Raw genomic sequence first — 21845 nt, 5'->3', positions numbered from 1 at the left:
TAATTCTACAAAAAATGTAGCTTTGTTTTTCCTCATTGGCGAGATTTCCCATCCCTTTCTGTTCAGGCAATCAATTACTAAAAAGAACACAGACAATTAAAAAAACACAACAGAAGTTCTAACCTTTCCCCACAAAAATTATACAAAATAAAAAAACAAGGTTTGGCATGGAGTTGGGCTTTAATGATCACATGCAAAGTGTAGTTTTGTGCTAAATTCAGTAATATTTAATTGAACCTCTGGCTGTGGCTCTGAGAGCCTCCCCAGGGGTGCGGGGTATCCAGGTCGGAAGTTTGACAGAAAAGACGGCACTGTATACCGAAAACATGGTATTATTTTTGCATGACCATGATGCATCTATGTCGGCCGCTTTATCCATTTTGAACTCCTTTTCTGGTTTCTCTGGGCTGAAGGTAAATTGAAGCAAATCCCAAATTCTCCCCCTAAAAATCCCTTCTCTGTCTTGTAATGTTGCAGTTAATTGCACCTTACAACAGGTAGATAAGGTCAAATAATTGGGCATTAATATTTATAGTTCTGTCTCAGACTTTAATACCTTAAATGTTACCCCACTGTTACAAGCACTGAAACGTAGACTGCAGGCTTGGCAGAATCTACCCCTAATACCTATTGGGAAAGTAAACCAACTAAAAATGAAATTCCTACCCCTTTTCCTGTATATATTTTTCCCAAATTCATCCGTGTGGATTTCAAAATATATATTCCAGAACATTGACAGTCTAGTTTCTGCCTTATTGTGGAATGGGAGAAACCCCAGGATTAAATTACAGGTGCTCCAGCAATCGTGGAAAAAGGGGGGCTGGCAGCACCAATTTTTCATGTGACAACACTGAAGAAATTACACTTTGCTACAATGTAAAGTAGTAAGTGTACATCTTGTATATTAGTGTAAATTTGCTGTCCCCTCAAAATAACTCAACACACAGCCATTATTGTCTGAACCGCTGGCAATAAAAGTGAGTACACCCCTAAGTGACAATGTCCAAATTGGGCCAAATTAGCCATTTTCCCTCCCCAGTGTCATGTAACTTATTAGTGGTACAAGGTCTCAGGTGTAATTCGGGAGCAGGTGTGTTAAATTTGGTGTTATTGACTTGACACTCTCATGCTGGTCACCGGAAGTTCAACATTGCACCTCATGGCAAAAAACTCTCTGAGGATCTGAAAAAAAGAATTGTTGCTCTACATAAAGATGGCCTAGGCTATAAGAAGATTACCAAGACCCTGAAACTGAGCTGCAGCACGGTAACCAAGACCATACAGTATTTTAACAGGACAGGTTCCATTCAGAACAGGCCTCGCCATGGTCGACCAAGGAAGTTGAGTGCACGTACTCAGCTTCATATCCAGAGGTTGTCTTTGGAAAATAGATGAATGAGTGCTGCCAGCATTGCTGCAGAGGTTGAAGGGGTAGGAGGTCAGCCTGTCAGTGCTCAGACCATACGCCGCACACTGCATCAAATTAGTCTGCATGGCTGTCGTCCCAGAAGGAAGCCTCTTCTAAAGATGATGCACAAAAAAGCCTGCAAACAGTTTGCTGAAGACAAGCAGACTAAGGACATGAATTACTGGAACCATGTCCTGTGGTCTAACGAGACCAAGGTAAACTTACTTGGTTCAGATGGTGTCAAGTGCGTGTGGCATCAACCAGGGGAGGAGTACAAAGACAAGTGTGTCTTGCCTACAGTCAAGCATGGTGGTGGGAGTGTCATGGTCTGGGGCTGCATGAGTGCTGCTGGAATTGGGGAGCTACAGTTCATTAAGGGAATCATAAATGCCAACATGTACTGTGACATATTGAAGAAGAGCATGATCCCCTCCCTTTGGAGACTGGACTGCAGGGCAGAATTCCAACATAATAATGACCCCAAACACACCTCCAAGACGACCACTACCTTGCTAAAAAAGATGAGGGTAAAGGTGATGGACTGGCCCAGCATGTCTTCAGACCTAAACCCGTTTGGGGATGCACCATCTGTGGGGCATCCTCAAACGGAAGTTGGAGGAGCATAAGGTCTCTAACATCAACCAGCTCCGTGATGTCATCATGGAGGAGTGGAAGAGGACTCCAGTGGCAAAGTGTGAAGCTCTGGTGAACTCCATGCCCAAGAGGGCTAAGGCAGTGCTGGAAAATAATGGTGGGCACACAAAATATTGACACTGTGGGCCCAATTTGGACATTTTAACTTAGGGGTGTACTCACTTTTGCCAGCGGTTTAGACATTAATGGCTGTGTGTTGAGTTATTTTGAGGGGACAGCAAATTTACACTGTTATACAAGCTGTACTCTCACTACTTTACATTGTAGCAAAGTGTCATTTCTTCAGTGTTGTCACATGAAAAGATATAATAAAGAATTTACTAAAATGTGAGAGGTGTGCTCACTTTTGTGAGATACTGTAACTTCCAATTTGGTATTGCACCAATCTTGCACTGTAGAGAGAGTTATGGAGAGCATTGCTTTAGACAAAGCCTTTTCCAATATCTACAAGCCACTGTTTGCGGATACCAACAGGGTCCTTGGACCTTGCAGAACAGCGTGCAAAAAGGGTGTTCCCTCAGTTAGACAGAGATGACTGGGATATTATTTTGCCAGAATGATTTCAACTAGAGATCATCTCATCCAATACAAATTTCTACATCACATATACCTTACCCTGGCCAGATTAGCTAGAATCTTTCCTTTCCAGTCATCCTGCTGTTGGTGGCGCACCTCACCCGGAGTGAAATTTATGCATATATTTTGGGACTGTGTGGCCATACAGAGGTTCTGGTTAGAAGTTACTGAATGTATAGCGGAAGTTACTACCCTCTGTCTTAGACCTACTATTGAAGTACGTCTCCTGGGACTAGTTGATGCCCTTGCTCCAAAAAGAGTAATACGTTCTCATTTGACTTTGCTATTCTACTATGCTAGAAAGATAATAGTTCTCTCTTGGATGAAGCCTACACCTCCCGCCACCCAGGCATGGAAGGCAATAAAGCCACGTATGCCAGTAGGGGAATACCCAATTAATACCCAATAAATTTGAAAAAGTGTGGGGTGTCTGACTAGATTCTGTGTATTTCATTGGCTCCTGGTAGTTGCCATATTGTATACTGATGTGGTTTAATGCTTATACTTTGGGCTTTGTGTAAGATCTGTCCCTTGGTCCAGGTGAGTTGAACCTGTATCAGCTCCAGGGTCAGGTTATTTAGCACTTTGGCCTGGTAGACGATTACTAAATCTGGGAGTCCGGAAAATAAAGTAATATTATGACATGATAAACTTGGAACTTGGAATGGTCTTACGGTAATAAAAAAAATATATTAGCCTTTGAGCTACATTGAGTGCCTTTTTGCTGAAGTTTTATCTGTTAAGTGTCACATGATGGTCAGGCTGTTCTCAAATGTATAAGTGTTTTCTGTGTTTATACTGTTCTGAAAACTGCAATAAAAAGATTAAAAAAAAAAAATGCAGTAATATACAAAAATCAAAAATTGGTTTACTGCTGTCAGATCAGAGAAAGAGAATTTTTGATTGGTTGCCATGAGTTGCTATAGACAGCACATGCAGGAGAGAAAACCGACAGCACTATAAAAAGCAACTGAGACTGGCTCATAGTGCTGACTTTCCCATTTTTGTTTGTGCTTCTATAGAGAGGAGTACAGTAGGCTTATATCAAGAGAGAAACTTGCTATAATGGTAGTTTTCTGTAAAATTAATTATTTTAATGAATACATAACTGAATTCAATGGTCTTTTTACAGTGCATTGAACAGTATTTATACCCCTTGAAATTATTTATTTTATTGGGATTTTATGTGATAGACCAACACAAAGTGATAGACCAATTTTAAAGTGAAAGGAAAATGATAAATGGTTTTCACATTTTTTTACAAATAAATAACTGAAAAGTGTGGCGTGCATTTGTATTCAGCCCCCTTTATTCTGATACCCCTAACTAAAATCTAGTGGAACCAATTCCCTTCAGAAGTCACCTAATTAATAAACCTGTGTACAATTTAATCTCAGTATAAATACAGCTGTTCTGTTTGTTAGAGAACCTTAGTGAACAAACAGCATCGTGAAGGCCAAGGAATACACCAGACAGGTCAGAGATAAAGTTGTGAAGAAGTTTAAAGCAGGATTGGGTTATAAAAAAATATCCCAAGCTTTTAACATCTTGTGGAGCACTGTTCAATCCATCATCCGAAAATGAAAAGAATATGGCACAGCTAAAATCTACCAAGACATGGCTGTCCACCTACACTGACAGGCCGGGCAAGGAGAACATTAATCAGAGAAGCAACCAAGAGACCCATGGTAACTCTGGAGGACCTGCAGAGATCCACAGCTCAGGTGGGAGAATCTGTCCACAAGATAACTATTAGTCGTGCACTCCACAAATCTGACCTTTATGGAAGAGTGGCAAGAAGAAAGTCATTGTTGAAAGAAAGCCATAAGAACTCCTGTTTGCAGTTTGTGTGAAGCCATGTGGGGGGACAGAAAACATGTGTAAAAAGGTGCTCTGGTCAGATGAGACCAAAATTTTACTTTTGGCCTAAAAGCAAAACGCTGTGTGTGGCGGAAAACTAACACTGCACATCACCTTGAATATACCATCCCCACTGGGAATCATGGTGGTGGCAGCATCACGGTTGTGGAGAAGCTTTTCTTCAGCTAGGACAAGGAAGCTGGTGATAGTTGATGGGAAGATGGATGGAGCCAAATACAGGGCAATGTTAGAAGAAAACCTGCAAAAGACTGGGATGGAGGTTCAACTTCCAGCAGGACAACAACCCTAAACATACAGCCAGAGTTACACTGGAATGGTTTAGATCAAAGCATATTCATGTGTTATAATGGCCCAATCAAAGTCCAGACCTAAATCCAATTGAAAATCTGTGGCAAGACTTGAAAATGTCTGTTCATAGACACTCTCCATCCAATCTGAGTTATTTTGCAAAGAAGAATGGGCAAAAATGTCACTCTCTAGATGTACAACGATGGTAGAGACATACCCAAAAAGACGTGCAGCTGAAATTGTCAAGTGCTTCTACAAAGTATTGACTCATGGGGGCTGAATATAAATGCGCACCACACTTTTCACACATTTATTTGTAAAAAAAATGTTCAAAACCATTTATCATTTTCCTTCCACTTCACAATTATGGGCCACTTTGTGTTGATCTATCACATAAAATCCCCAAAAAAATAAATTTATGTTTTTTGTTGTAACATAACAAAATGTGAAAAATTTCAAGGGGTATGAACACTTTTTCAAGGCACTGTATATGTGTCTATAGGTCATCTTCAAAACTGTCCAGATTTGAGATTTCTAATGTTGTTAGGTATGCCTTTTCTTACCAATACATTTGTCAAGCACATTACAGTGGGCATTGGAAGAGGTGAACAATATGGAATCTTTAATATATTGTTACTCACCTCTCCGGGCCGGATACCAACACAAAGCTTGTCCACAGAAGGAGTGTGTTTACCAACATAAACCTGTATATGTTAGAGAGAACTATGAGTTTGGCTCAGTTTACTAAAACATAATGCATGCAGTATTTTCATTACAGCCCATTATATTTTTCTCTCTATTAGTTTAATTCTCTATCAAAACTAAGAAAAAAAATAGATGAATGCTACAAAATAAAGGCTTTCAATAGTTAAGAAGAAATAAATCTCATTTCACATGTACATGATGTTAATGTTCATGAACTGAGAAAATTATCATGGGATTAAGTAATGAACACAATTACAATAAAACTGATCATACACTACAAGATATCTGCCTATTCCCTCATCCACGCTAAACAGCATGGATGGAGGAATCTCCTCTGACAGCTTTTGCATTCCAACAGTCAACACTTGCGGTTGTCAAAATACCCAAGTAATGGCTGCATCTGGTTGGATTTAGCTGTTGTTTGAATGTCAATTTTCCTCCAGGTTCTTCAATTTTTAGATCAAAGATTGTCAGGCTGAAGGGCCATCCATGGTTAGAATCTGTCTGGTTCATAAGTAACCAGCTAAAATGTGCTCCATGTATGGCCTGCTTAACTCATACATGAACTGACTCTTTTAGGCCCCTTTCACACTTGTACGACTCCAAAGTTGCCCGACTTTGGAGTGCAACTTTGGTGTAACTTTGATGCAACTTTGGTGCAACTTTGATGCATCTTTGACGCAACTTTGGACGGGTGCAACATGGATACGACTTTGGCTTTGACCAGTTTTAATGGACAACTGTTGCACACAAGTTGCATTGTATAACAATTTGGTATGACTTTCATGCAACTTCTGAGGGTTAACATTGAAGTCTATGGCCCAAAGTTGCATGAAAGTCAGACCAAAGAAATGCGTGAACTACTTTGAAGTTGCTGCAAATTTAAGTTGCGCATATATGAATGGTTATCATTGGAAAACATGGGGAACGACATGTCGTGCAACTCTGATGTCCAAAGTTGCATGACAAGTTGCACAAGTGTGAAAGGGGCCTTAGGTATTGCACATCTATCTTTGTGCAAACATGATCAACATATAAATAAAATATTTAAATACTTTTCGAAAGGGCAAAAACATTTACTTTTGTCAGTTCTTTCAACTTTAATATATCATTTTTTCCTCCTCCTTTTAGGACTCTGAGTCTCTCCTGTGCAACATCTTCATCTTCACCTTCAATTTGCTCTTTTGGAGGTTCTGCAAACCTATCAAAGAGAATGATAACTTTGAAATACAGTTGTTAGGTGGAGGTGGGATAGGCTTCTCTGAAGAGAAGGGTTTTCAGGGAAAGAGAAAGAAGTTGATAGCAAGACAGATTGGGATAGGGAGTTCCAATTCCAAAGGATGGGAGAGGCTCAGGAAAAGTCCTGGAGGCGAGCATAGGTGGAGGTGACAAAGGAGCTGGACAGCAGGAGGTCTTGGGAGGAATGAAGGGAATGATTTGGTTGGTATGTTGAGACTAGGTTAGTGTTGTAGCTGGAGGCAAAGCTGTGGATGGCTTTGTAAGTTGCTGTTAGTATTTTGAATTTAATTCATGAGTGGCAGCCTATGAAGGGACCGGCAGAGAGGAGTAGCAGACCCTGAATGGTTGGTAAGGTGGATGATTCTGGCAGAAGCATTCTTGATGCACTAAAGGGGGGATAGTTTATGTAAAGGTAATCCAATGAGGGAGTTGCAGTAGTGGAGGTGAGAGATGACCAGAGAGTGAATAAAAAGCTTTGCGGTCTCATTGGTTAGGAAGGTGCTTATTTTGAAGATGTTGCAGAGGTTGAAGTGGCATGCTTTGGACAGTGATTGGATATGGGACGGAAAGGATAGTTCAGAGTCCAGGATTACACCTAGAACCCTGGCGTGGGGGGACAGGTTGATGGTTGTGCCACTGATGTTGACAGAGAAAGTCAGGGGAAGGGGTAGGAAGTATTATGAGCTCAGTTTTGGATAGATTGAGTTTGAGGAAGTGGTGTGACATCCATACTGATATATCGGTCAGTATATCAATATAATAAATATTATACATTTTGAGGATGCTTACCATGCAGTGAAAAAGAAGCGGTTCTGAATAAGCAGATTTAAAGCAAAGTATACAAATCCTTCAACTGCCATTGCAAATAGGTTTTTTCCCAGAAAATCCCACTGGAAGGGGTTTGTAGTATGCTCCTCACCTGCAAGACACAGCAAAGAAGTAAAGACGATAGACCTTGGGCTTTCTAATGTGTGACAGAGGTTACCTATAGCATGTGTAGTAGCTTTGTTATGTTAAAGTGGTATTAAAATTTTGCTTTTTTTTTTTTTTTTTTTGTTTATTTTTAAATAACAAACATGTTATACTTACCTGCCCTGTGCAATGGGTTTTGCACAGAGCAGCTCCAATCCTCTTCTTTTTGGGTACCCACTGGCTCCTCCCCCTCAAGCAATGCCCGACACATAGAACCACACCTCAGCCCCACCACCAGTCTTTGCTCATTAGCTCACTGGCTGTGATTGACAGCAGTGAGAGCCAATGGGCTTTCCTAATGAGGAGGGAGAGTACTGGGACAGCCGAGGCTATCGTAAATATCGCTGGATTAGAGGGGGCTCAGGTAAGGATTGGGGGGGCACGTTGCACATAGGTTTTTTACCTTCATGCATAGAATGCATAAAGGTAAAAAACCTTTAGCCTTTAGAACCACTTTAAGATGCTAATTCTGTACGTCTTACGCAATTAATTTATCATAGTACAGCACAGCAGGTTTACTCACAATATTCTCTTCTATAAACACCTGACAAACAAAATACTTTCTGATTTCTCTTCCTAATATTGTTAATAAACCTTAACCAGTTGCAGAAGGTTTTACTCCCTTAATGAACAGGCCATTTTTTGCAATACGGCACTGCGTTGATTTACTTTACAATTGCGCAGTCATGCACACTGTACCCAATTAAAATTAATGTTTTTTTTTTCCCACAAATAGAGCTTTCTTTTGGTGGTATTTATTCATATCTGCAGTGTTTATATTTTGCACTATAAAAAAAAACAACCACAATTTAAAAAAAATCCTAATAAGCGTATATTGATTGGTTTGCGCAAAAGTTATAGCGTGTACAAACTATGGGATACATTTATGGACTATTTTTTAAATTGTTTTTACTATTAATGGCAGCGATCAGTGATTTTTAGCGGGACTGTGACACTTTTTGGGGACCAATGACACCCATACAGTGATCAGTGCTAAAAATATGCACTGTTACTGTATAAATGACACTGGCAGGGTAGGGGTTAACACTAAGGGGGATCAAGGGGTTAAGTGTGCACCCAGGGAGTGCTTTCTAACTGTAAGGGGACTGGATTTACAAAAGGAAAAGAGAGATCTGTGTTTTTAGCTTAGCTAAAACACTAGAGCTCTCTCTTCCTCTGTGACAGAACAGCGGTCTGCCTTGTTTACATTGGCAGACTGCCGTTTTGTCATTCCACCAAACAATCAGCGGGTCCCGGCAACCGCTTATTGGCTCCTGCTATGTCCAATCACAGCGGGAGAGGCGCTCCTGCAGCACGCACGCCCCCCCCAAAAGCACACGCCCCCCAAAAAAAATCCCTGCACAAAATCATGTACATGTACATGATTTTGCGTAGCTGGGCTGCCCTGTCGCAGTATATATGTGGTGGGCTGTCCAGAGGTGATTAATCAATTCAATATTCAATTCAGTTTCAATAAATTAATTACAAATTATGCTGTGCTCTGGATACAAATCAGCAACTGTATGTTTCTTGGTTTCCTGTACTTTAAAAGAGGCCAGATGACAAGGCTTGGTATTCAGTCACTCTCTAATTTACGATGAACACAGTACAGCATTTCTTAATGAAACTGAGTGAGGAAGTATAAATCATAGCAAAAATACAACATTTCATGCACATAAGGCTGGAAATTAATCATTTGATTTGGGTACAACATTCTATCGTGTTTTTTAGCACCAAAAATTTCACAATTTGTATAACAGCGCCCTGTTACATAGTCTTTTATTGTATGTCAACTAAGTTGTTAAAGTCACTCTACCAGCAGCTCAGCTCCCCCTTCCCAGCAGTGACTCTGCAGCTCAGCTCCATCCTCCCACCTGTAATTTGGTAGCTCAGCTCCCCCTTCTCCCACTTATCACCAGTGACACAGCAGTCTTCTAGCCTTTAATCTCTCATTTCTTTTAACATTTTTTTCAGCATAGCAATAAACCAAACTATATGTCCTTAAAAATATATAAAACAATTAGGTATGTAAATTATCCATAAAGTTACTGTCAAGTTAACTGGCGAATGCTAATGCTGGTATATTTGGCCTTGGCATATAGGCATTTATGGATCGATGACCTCTGATCATGACAGGGATAAACCACCAAGGGCAGCAAACAACAATTTGAAGTACTTACAATTACCGTTTTACAAAGTTAATCCAAATAACTATTATTCAAAAGACAGAAAATGTAAAACACAAACAACTTTCATATAAAGGCGCTACTTTCATACCAGGCAAAACGGTGTATGTGAGTAACTGTATATATATATATATATATATATATATATATATATATATATGTATATATATATATATATATATATATATACACAGTATCACACAAAAAGTAAGTACACCCCTCACATTTTTGCAAATATTTTATTATATCTTTTCATGTGACAACACTGAAGAAATGACACTTTGCTACAATGTAAAGTAGTGAGTGTACAGATGTATAACAGTGTAAATTTGCTGTCTACTCAAAATAACTCAACACACAGCCATTAATGTCTAAACCACTGGCAACAAAAGTGAGTACACCCCTAATATAAAATGTCCAAATTGGGCCCAAAGTGTCAATATTATGTGTGGCCACCATTATTTCCCAGCATTGCCCTTATCCTCTTGGACATGGAGTGCACAAGAGCTTCACAGGTTGCCACTGGAGTCCTCTTCCACTCCTCCATGATGACATCACGGAGCTGGTGGATGTTAGAGACTTTGTGCTCATCCACCTTCGATTTGAAGATGCCCCACAGATTTTCAATAGGGTTTAGGTCTGGAGACATGCTTGGTCACTCCATCACCTTTACCCTCAGCTTCTTTAGCAAAGCAGTGGTCATCTTGGAGGTCTGTTTGGGGTCATTATCATGTTGGTATACTGCCGTATACTGCCCTGCGGCCCAATTCCTGAAGGCAGGGGATCATGCTCTGCTTTAGTATGTCACAGTACATGTTGGCATTCATGGTTCCCTCAATGAACTGTAGCTCCCTAGTGCCGGCAGCACTCATGCAGCCCCTGACCATGACACTCCCACCACCATGCTTGACTGTAGGCAAGATACACTTGTCTTTGTTCTCCTCACCTGGTTGCCGCCACACATGCTTGACACCATTTGAACCAAATAAGTTTATCTTGGTCTCATCAGACCACTGGACATGGTTCCTTAGTCTGTCTGTCTTCAGCAAACTGTTTGTGGGCTTTATTGTGCATTATCTTTAGAAGAAGCTTCCTTCTGGGATGACAGCCATGCAGACCAATTTGATGCAGTGTGCGGTATATGGTCTGAGCATTGACAGGCTGACCCCCCACCCCTTCAACCTCTGCAGCAGTGCTGGCAGCACTTATACATCTATTTCCTATAGACAACCTCTGGATATGACACTGAGCACGTGCTCTCAACTTCTTTGATTGACCATGGCAAGGCCTGTTTTGAGTGGAACCTGTCCTGTTAAACCGATGTATGGTCTTGGCCACCGTACTGCAGCTCAGTTTCAGGGTCTTGGCAATCTTCTTATAGCCTAGGCCATCTTTATGTAGAGCAACAATTATTTTTTCAGATCCTTAGAGAGTTTTTTGCCATGAGGTGCCATGTTGAACTTCCAGTGACCAGTATGAGAAATTGAGAGTAAGAACACCAAATTTAACACACTTGCTCCCCATTCACACCTGAGACCTTGTAAGACTAACAAGTCACATGACACCGGGGAGGGAAAATGGCTAATTGGGCCCAATTTGGACATTTTAACTTAGGGGTGTATTCGCTTTTGTTGCCAGCAGTTTAGACATTAATGGCTGCATGTTGAGTTATTTTAAGGGGGCAGCAAATTTACACTGTTATACAAGCTATACACTCACTACTCCAGATTGCAATAAAGTGTCATTTCTTCTGTGTTTTCACATGAAAAGATATAATAAAATATTTACAAAAATGTGAGGGGTGTACTGTATATATATACACACACACACTATATATATATATATACAGTGTATATGTATATATATATATATATATATATATATATATATATATATATATATATATATAGTATATATGGATTTAAAAAAAGTAGTTACGGTACTTTTCTAGAAGTATGACTCCTTTAAAATGGCTTGCACCTAATGCAGAAAAGCCTTGAAACTGTTTTGTTAGGGGATTCTATATGTGTTCAAGATTCAGGTACTTCTTGTTTCTGCCATTTTAAGGGACCTGATGCTATGGCTGTCACATGATTTGTGGGCTCCAGGGTCTATGGTTGATGGACAGAAAATGTAAATTTTTTTTATTTCCCTTGGTCCTAATAAGGCTTGCTCTGAGTCTTTGAGCCTATAGGCTTAGAGTATTGGGCAGGATGAAGCCTCCATTTCTTTGTCTACATCTTACTTGGTAATCAAACCTCATTATTACTCTTAGGCACCAATGTACTTTTATATGTGAACTGAATGATGCTCAGAGCTGCCTGTCACTCTCTCTGATGTAAGATCCTACTGTTGTGTGAAAAGGCTGGCTGCTGACCAAACATTAAAATGGTACAAGTGCTGCCTGTTTGAGCTAGGGAACCCATTAGGGGATACCCTGGTAATCAGTTTAGTTAGCGGCTTAACCTCTTTATGACAGTGTCATGTGGCAGCACTGAGGGTGTGCCCTAATGCCCAGCCACAGCATATATGCATCTCTGTGATGTTCTCAATCAGTGCCTCCAGAAATGTTACAGAGCTGTCAACAACAGCTCATGGTCAACTACTGAATGGTCAGAAACTGGTAGGACGAGCTCCCAATTATGTTATCACTTTGCAGCCAACCACAGTGAATGAATGAACTGGGGTCCCTCCTATGGGCCTCGGGCATCATAGTTCACTTAAAAGGGCCAGCTTCTGCCAGCGAGCACACGTTTTGTTTGTTTACTGTATACTATAGACTTTCTGTACTGAAACAGAAACACGGAGACTGTTGGTTTACTGCCTTGCTGAAAAAAATGCATTATTTCCCATTATATTTATAAGCAAAAGATGTCACACAATTGCAGTTGGTAGTGTACACCAAACTTACTTCAATATGCATAGCCAAATTTTTCCTCCAATGTAATCTTTATCTCAAATAGATAAACTGAAGGGACATTTATATATTTGTATATAAGTGTAAGCACAAATCAACTTATGCTGACTTTTCCTTTTACATGAAGCTAGTTTTATAAACACTATCAGGAATCCTAAAACCGGGACAATGTAAATGTGGACAAGTGAAATAAAACAAGTCTGCTTCACACTCACCAAATCGAGCATACACGTCAGTCACAGCTTGATTCATAGCCAAGTCAATAAGACCTCGTCCAAGGCAGAAGTGTGGGAAGACTAAAAGTAAGTCCTTCAGCCTCTCATTGAATTTTAGCAGAGACTACAAGAAATATAAAATGGTAATAAATCTAAACACCATTCGGCCAGTAGGGTAACAACGACATCACATGATTTACAACAATACTGACCATACTGACTAATACAGTGCAAAAATGTTTGTTAAGTTGCCTCCTTTTGCAAAATGTAATCTGAAAAGTATGCCCAAAACCACATAAACATTTCTGTTATTACTGCTTCACTATAGAAACTGTTGTGTTCAATGGTAAAACCAATCATGGACTCAGTAAGTGTTGAATATACCTGGGTGACTACAGGCAGAATTCTAATGTATATTCAGTGTCCAGATACCTTTTATGAGCACTACATCAACATTTTGATAGTCTAAAGTAGAGCCCTGTGCGGGACTGTTTTATTAAACCCGCACCCGCCTGCACACGCTGAATGTATGACCAGGACCTCTCGCACCCGCAATGTTTGTGTCCACTCCCGCCCGCACCCGCAATGTTTGTGTCCACTCCTGCGGTTTTGCCCTATACTCGCCGTATAAGACTACCCCCTCTTCTGAGGCAACACCATTTCATAACATCAGTGGAGCCATCACGTCCCTATTAAATATTTTAGCCCGCTGGTTGTGCCCAAATATGTACTGTAGCTTCTGCTACATACAGAACTTCTCTATTATTAATCGTTTAGCACGCTGGATGTGTATACAGTAAGCTTTGGCTACTTACAGAACATCCCTGTGCTGTAATACTCTATGTACCACGCTGAGCCAATTACGGCAAGCGGTGTATTCTATTATTGCATACAAAGCCTGCTCGGATTGGCAAAGGTTGTATAAGCTCGCCTCTCTGACTCAGCCAATCTGAGCAGGCTTTGTATGCATTAATAGAATACACCGCTTGCCGTGATTGGCTCAGCACGGTACATAGAGTATTACAGCACAGGGACCTTCTGTAAGTTGCCAAAGGTACTGTATACACATCCAGCGGGCTAACATTTTTAAAAGGGATGTTCTGTAACTAGCTGAAGCTACAGTACCTGGCATATAAGACGACCCCCGATTTTTGGGGTATCTTTTTTATTATAAAAAAAGTTGTCTTATACGCCGGAAAATACGTTACACCAAATTGCACCATTCCCCGCGGGTACCCGCGGGTCTCCGCAAAATTTTTTGACCGCCCACTCCCGCCCGCAGCAGAGGTAAAATTGCCCATTCCCGCAAGATTTGCATTGGATCCCGCGGGAGCCCAAACCCAATGCAGCCCTCTAGTCTAAAGGGCTCTCATGAGTAGGAGCCCATATTCATTCTATTTACCCTGTTGATTAACAGACATCAAAAATCTAAAGAATATTTTAGATAGCTATATGTGCTGTATGCACAGCTTTACAAAGCTCTAGATTCATAGCTAAACATAAGCTATCTTGGGTTTGTACAATCTTATCTATCCCAGGGAACCTCAGGAACAAACCATTTTTTTCAACTATCGTGAGAAGTGGTTCCACCGTTCTTTAAGGGGGTCAATAGCATCTGTATAGGCTAAAGCTATATACTACCATATATACTACTGGCCATATACTACCACCCTCCCGGGCAATTATATTCAGACAGCTCCCAAACATTAGCTGCATCTGATGGGAAAAAGAAAACCAAAAAAGAACCAACATGACCACCCACTTAATGAATTTTATTTTATCAGGTATCTGCCAATTTTTTTTTTTTGGTTTGAGAAGGGACTGATTAAAACCTGTCTCAGGTTTTTTTTTTTTATTCCACATCTGTACACATCGGGAAGATTTTCCTTAATTTCCTGTCCTGTAAACACAAAGGGAAATGAGGGGAGATCTCTCTAAAGTTAGTGATATACCCTCAGGCAGTTGTCCTTATGTGTTCCAATTAAACAATTTCCCTCTATTCTTGTTCTGGGAGCAATAGCCATCATATCCATAACAACAACAAAAAAAATGGCTTTATAAACATTCTCATAGCTGTAGTGAAAGTCAAGCATAGTAATGAAAAATGACTGAGCATTAATGCTTCCTGCATTGTATTTTTAAGCATAAAGTTCGCAGTAGACATGTGCAATTAGTTTAGCTGCGAATGAAATAGTAACGAATTTATTTAAAATCCATATTAGTTTTGTTTATTTGTTTTCTAATGAACTCCAACTTTTCAGAAAGATTAGAATTCAGATCGGTCAAAAAATTATCGACCGATCTGAATTCTGTGTGAAGAATAGCTGGTTGTTAAGCAGCGGGCCCTCATTCTTAACAACCGATGATTCAACAGCTATCAGCAGGCTTTCCCGCTGGCAGATGAATGTAAAGAAAAGAGTACCAGCAATACAAAAATGTTAAAAAAATGGGGTGGTGGAGCGAGCACCCCCCTTCCTGAACCATACCAGGCCACATGCCCTCAACATAGGGGGATGCTTTGGGGCAAGGGGGCTCTGCCGACTCACCCCAAAGTACCTTGTCCCCATGTTGATGGGGACAATCGCTTTTTCCGACAACCCTGAGCTGTGGTTGTGGGGGTCTGCGGCCAGGGGGCTTATTGGGATCTGTAAACCCCATTTAACAAGGGAACCCCCAGATCCTGCCCCCCCAACCCATGTGAATGAGTGTGGGGTACATTGTACCCCTACCCATTCACCAAAAAAAGTGTACAAAATAAATCAAACAGTACACAGCTTTTTGACAAGTCCTTCATTACATTCTTTTTAAAAAACATTGTCCCTCTATGTAGATCCAATGTCAATCACGATGTCAGCCGCAGCCAAAAAAGAACAACAAAAAAAAGCTCTGCCCACGATGAAGGCTGGCCACCTACTGCAGGCTCCGACCTTTGACAGTTCTTATATAGGTAAGATGTGGAGCCACCTGGCGACGTCACCGGGTGGCACCACTCCCTTGTGACATCAGCCACTCAGCATGCCCCGGTCAGTGATGTTACAAGGGGGCGGGGCCATCAGGTGCTGTCGCCAGGTGGCCCCATCCCTTACCTATTTAAGAACTGTCAACAGCATTCTTTTCTTTACATTGATCAGTCATAGGGGAAGCTCGCTGATAGCTGATCGGTTGTGAGAGACGCGGCCAGCCTGCTTCCCGGCCTGCTGCTTAACTACCAGCTATTCTTCACACAGAATTCTGATCAGTCGATCATTTTTTGACCGATCCAATTTCTAATTGTTCTGAAAAGTTGGAACTCGTTAGAAAAAGAATAAAGGAAATTAATTTTACCTAAAACATAAGGAAATTTTAACGAAAACAAAATGAAACTAAACAAATTCCAAAACCAAAATAGACAAATTCCATAATGATATTATATTAGTAATATAACAAAACTATCAGAAACCAAACAAATTTTTCTGTTCTGCACATCTAGTTTGCAGCAGATTTTACTCACCCTGTTATTTTCAAAGAGATCAAGGATGAAAGTAATGGCGCTACTGTTTATGCCAATGAAGAGATTCATGCAAGATAATGCAACGTAGGCTGTGCTTGGCACATTGAAGAAATATGATGCTGGATACATCATAGGAATTACAGCCCATCTGAAAATAATCATTCACAGTTTTAAAGGGTAAAAACAGTCTGACTACTGAATTGTGGTTGGACTATTGCACTTACTAAGCAAAAGCAAAACTGACAATGTAGCAATCTCTATTCAAAACAAATCTACAGTATTACAAATATTTGTGCAAACTTAACGTATATTGTATATTAAGCTTAAATTTACTCTGGTTATATTTTGCTTTTCCTGGTTCCCCTTTACCCCATCAACATACTAATGACATTTTTACATCATACCTTTCTGTTGCATAACATACCTTACTTTTAGACCTAGTTACACCACTATGCACTGCATTTAGATCATGACTGGTGAAGGGAACAGCACGGTGCTACACATAGCTTCCTGAAAACATCGTACCCCAGTACTCCTCTTAAGAACCTCCAGCCCTGATGCAAGAAGTAGGATGGCGCTTGGAAGGCATCATGCAAATATCAAAATGCCCTGGTGGATGAATGTCAGTCTGGAGGAGTGGACGATCTTGGGAAGACTGTAATCGCATTCTTCCTTTCCTAGGTAAAGCCCACATGTAACGATGAGCCTCCGTGTTTGAAAGAACTTAAATCCAATGAATGAAAGTGGTATGCCAAGACACTCGTTGATGCTAGATATGCTTCAGCCAAGAAATGAGATGGGCTCTATCCGAATTGCCACAGCTTCTAATGTACAGCTGTGGCCAAAAGTTTTGAAAATGACACAAATATTAATTTTCACAAAGTCTGCTGCCTCCGTTATTATGATGGCAATTTGCATATACTCCAGAATGTTATGAAGAATGATTAGATGAATTGCAATTAAGTGCAACGTCCCTCTTTGCCATGATAATGAACTTAATCCCATAAAAAAAAAAAAACATTTTCACTGCATTTGTGAATAAGGCTTCAGGGCACTCAAGAAAGTCCAGCAAGCGCCAGGATCGCCCCCTACAGTTGATTCAGCTGCGGAATTGGGGCACCACCAATGCAGAGCTTGCTCAGGAATAGCAGCAGGCAGGTGTGACTGCATCTGCATGTACAGTGAGGCGAAGACTTTTGGAGGATGGCCTGGTTTCAAGAAGGGCAGCAAAGAAGCCACTTCTCTCCAGATCAAACATAAAGGACAGACAGACAAAAGGTACAGGGATTGGACTGCTGAGGACAGTCATTCTCTATGATGAATCCCCTTTCCGATTGTTTGGAAAAAACCTAGTCTGGAGAAGAAGAGGTGAGCGCTACCATCAGTCCTGTGTCTTGCCAACAGTAAAGCATTCAGAGACAATTAATGTGTGGGGTTGCTTCTCAGCCAAGGGAGTGGGCTCACTCACAATTTTGCCTAAGAATAAAGAATGGTACAAAAACATCTTCTGAGAGCAACTTCTTCCAACCATACAAGAACAATTTGGTGACATGCAATGCCGTTTCCATCATGATGAAGCACCTTGCCACAAGGTAAAAGTAAGAACTAAGTGGCTTGGAGAACAAAACATCAAAATGTTGGGTCCATGGCCAGGAAAATCCAGAGACCTTAATCCTATTGAGAACTTGTGGGTCAATTCTCAAGAGGTGGGCAAACAAGAAGCCCCACAAAACCCGGGAACACTCCTTAAAAGCCGTGCCGTCTCCGCCCCTTGCTGCGCATGTGCAGTGTGCTACACGCACCTCCGCACGCCACGTGCATGCCAACGCATCATGGACACGCCCTCTCCCAGCTCCACGTGCGCGCTCCTGCGTGATCTCTCGTCGCAGGGATGGCCATTGAAGGTACTCCCTGAGCCTGAGCCATAGAGGGTAAGCGGATGCGCCGGGAGGGAAAGTCCCACTGCCTGCCAAGCATCAGGGAGGTTGGGAGCAGAAAAATGTAAGGCATCCAAGATACGTATGCCACAGCTGAATACACGTACTGCCTCTGGTGGAGACATAAAACATGGCACCCGGTATCCATTAAATTAGAAGGTAACAGTGCATCATAATTAAAGTGAACTTACCACTCCTGCTGCAGGATTCTGCCAATAACTAGAATCCAATCTTTACCCATCATGGCGGGTTCTGTCACTTGTCCACCTTCAACGACCGGGTCCCCCTATTTATTGGGTCCACTCCCTTAGACCTCTAGGGCCCCCTGCCAGGAACACCTTTGACGTTAGTCTTACCAAGGGTCCAGAACCCAGGGTCCAGCGGCTAATAGGGTCGCATTACAGGCAATACCTTGTTTCCCTCTACCGAGGCTCAGATACCATTCTTTTAGTCTTCCACTTTCGGATGCATCTGATTGCCAATCCCCTTGGATCCAGAGATCTTAAACGGGACTGTAGCATAATCTTTTTTCTTCTTCTTTAAAAATATGGAGAGCTTCTCCAACCATGACCATCACCTCTAAGACACTGGCGAAAAAATGGAGGTACTTCCTTTATGGGAGGGGTTATATAGAGGAGGACTTCCTGTATTTTTGGTTGCCAGTGTCTATTCACCTATAGGTGGCGTATAGCCCAGATAGTAATTATTTTGGCTGCTCTGTGTCCCGTGATGTACGATAAAGAAAAATCATTTTGGATTTAAAGTATAGTATTATAAATGTATTATATGAAAACATTGGATGATGGCAGACAGTAACAGCTTAATATATCAATATACTGATTTCTATTATGATCAGACTTTTATTTAATTTAAATTTATTTATTTTAGGGCCATTGTAGGTCAAGTACTGTACAAAGTCAGTTTGGGAGCATAATAAATAACACGGAGATAAGAGTGTACAACAGCTCTATCTAGAGGACATTTATAGACAAGGAATGATATATTTCATATTAGCTGTTTCCAAACAAGCTTGGATATACGTATAAAAAAAAGGATTCATGTAGATAGAAACCTAATCATTAAAAACCTCATATAATCCTTAACATGTTTGTGAAATTTCAAAATATGTTATCAATCTCTTTAAATCCACGGCTTTTATTGAGGGAGCTGCAATTGTCTCTTGGGCTGGCTTTCCAATGCACTGCACAGCAGTGGGAATGGCACCACATGCTATCTCAACATGGTGCAACAGCTGCAGGCTTCCTGCACCAAACACGTGGACTTGTAGTTCTCAATGGAATCTAAGTACAGTGAGCATCGAAAACCTAATCCATCAACCTTTCCTCTCTAACTGGAAGGTCGTACTTGTACAGAGAGGGAGCTAAAGGAAGAGTCTGCAGGAGCTTGGCATTGTAGTTGTAGCCATCCTGGCTTAAGCATCTAAATTTAGTCTTTGCTCATTTGTTTTATTTCTTAAGTTCAGTGTTTTTTCTTATTGCTACTAGTAGATTTCACTGGTGTAACGATAGAGTGAGATGCCACAATAATTCTGAGTTACTAATATTTACTGTATGTTCCCCTGGCCAGCCCAGACAGAGGTTTATTGCCACTGGTGCATGCTGGGGGACAGCCCAAATATTTGGAGTGCTCCTTGTGAGCTCTCTCTTTCCTAGGGCTGTGGCCTGGGGAGGGTGTGTGATGTGCAGCTCTGTGACTAGGCCTGGGGCCTAGGAGGCTTTTGCATGTGCATGGTGCAAATGTCTGAAAGAAGAAGAATCCTGCCTGTTTAGTGTGGTCCAGCAGCAGAAGGTCCTGAGCATAGGAAATCCCACAGAGTACAGGAGTCTGAAAGGAGGAGCCTGGGATAGAATACCAGAGGTGAAACTGCAGCTGGAGATCTTGAAAACAAGGAATTCACAAAGAGTCCGGGAAAGCAACAAGAGGTTCACTGAGGCTGCGGTTGCTAGTGAAAAGGCTGCTTCCTCTGGAAAAGGTAAAAGTTGCTGGTTTCAGCCTAAAGGCCCTTGTTGCATGTACTGAGATTATTTTGTAGATGGAGTTTGTTAGTCTGTAAGGCAGTAAGAGGGTTCAGAATTCCCTACCCTTCTCTACCATGTGATGTGGTGAGGAATAAATAAAATCTTTAAAAGTACCTAAAATGACTGTCACTTCATTGTTACACATCCTCTACCTTAAAACCATGGACTCAGCCCTGGAAAAATGCTAGCTTACTGTGTCTCTGGGAGTACAAAAACATGCCTTGGGGGGTGGGGTGGGGGGCGGGGGCGGGGGCAGTTCAATGGATGTAACACAATGCTTTGCAGGCTCATGTGCAAAAAAAATTTTAAAAATTCAAATTTTTTCTGCAAATCTAAGTGTATTTATTACTTTTTTGCTACGTCTATGTTATGTCTATGCAGGCCGTATAATGTTTTTTTCTAAGTTTCAGAAATGATCCTTCTCAGGTTTTTTAACAAGGATAAAACGTTCTGTTACGTGACCATGCATCTCTTCTTTCTTTTTGTGGGGTTCAGGATTATAGGACACTGTGCAGACACACCATGTGTTTGTATTCCAAAGTATGTTCAGCCTGAGGCAAGATGCAGGCTGTGCTTGAGCAGGGGGCATGTTTAAGATGCAGACTGTGCTTGACCAGGGAATGTGTTCTAGAAGTAGGCTGCAAATAGGAGGGGGTGTGTGACAGTGGCAGGTTGTGATTGGTTGAGGTTGTGGTGGCTTAACAAACTACCGTATTTTTCGGACTATAAGGCGCACTGAAAATCCTAAAATTTGATCAAAAACCGGCAGTGCGCCTTATAATCCGGTGCGCCTTATATATGAAAATAGTTTGAAAATTTACCGTTAACTGGATGGTTTGACCAAAGGGGTGCAACCACTGGACATAAGTGTTAATCGTTCCTTCAAGGCGAAACTGCTAATCACGTGGGAAAAATGGATGATGGAAGAAGAGCACTCCTTCATGAAGACGGGGAGGCAACGCTGGGCCAGTTATGCCACTGTGTGCCAGTGGATAGTGGATGCCTGGCATAAAGTATCCGCCAGAACTGTCATCCGAGGGTTCGCGATGAGCACCTGCCAGTAAACCTTGCGCGGATCAACGTTCCAAAAAAAAAAAAAAGTGCGCCTTATAATCCGGTGCGCCTTATATATGAAAATAGTTTGAAAATTTACCATTAACTGATACTGCGCCTTATAATCCGGTGCGCCTTATAGTCGCGAAAATACGGTACCCAATATAGGCATGCTGTGTGTCTGCACAGCGTCCTGTACCTCAGAATGGCCAGGCCAATTTAGAACATGGAACAAAGGTATCTGGCAAGACAAACCAGGTACTTCAGATGGAAGAATTACATGAA

General features: G+C 41.3%; 1 protein-coding gene across 1 annotated transcript in view; it reads right to left on the bottom strand.

Annotated features, from left to right (window-relative positions):
- Nucleotides 1-21845, bottom strand: part of ABCA4 (ATP binding cassette subfamily A member 4) — a 335662-nt gene that overhangs the window by 42175 nt on the left and 271642 nt on the right. Inside the window, exons 40-44 of the mRNA XM_082265714.1 lie at nt 16532-16679; nt 13042-13165; nt 7541-7670; nt 6593-6713; nt 5449-5511 (exon numbers count right to left, since the gene is read on the bottom strand). Coding sequence (XP_082121840.1) covers nt 5449-5511; nt 6593-6713; nt 7541-7670; nt 13042-13165; nt 16532-16679 — 586 coding nt within the window. The remainder of the gene's footprint in view (nt 1-5448; nt 5512-6592; nt 6714-7540; nt 7671-13041; nt 13166-16531; nt 16680-21845) is intronic.

The sequence above is a fragment of the Pelophylax lessonae genome, assembly GCF_965119305.1.
Source record: "Pelophylax lessonae genome assembly, chromosome: 8".
In the NCBI taxonomy this organism is placed as follows: Eukaryota; Metazoa; Chordata; class Amphibia; order Anura; family Ranidae; genus Pelophylax; species Pelophylax lessonae.
This window is presented reverse-complemented; position numbering and strand designations above follow the sequence as displayed.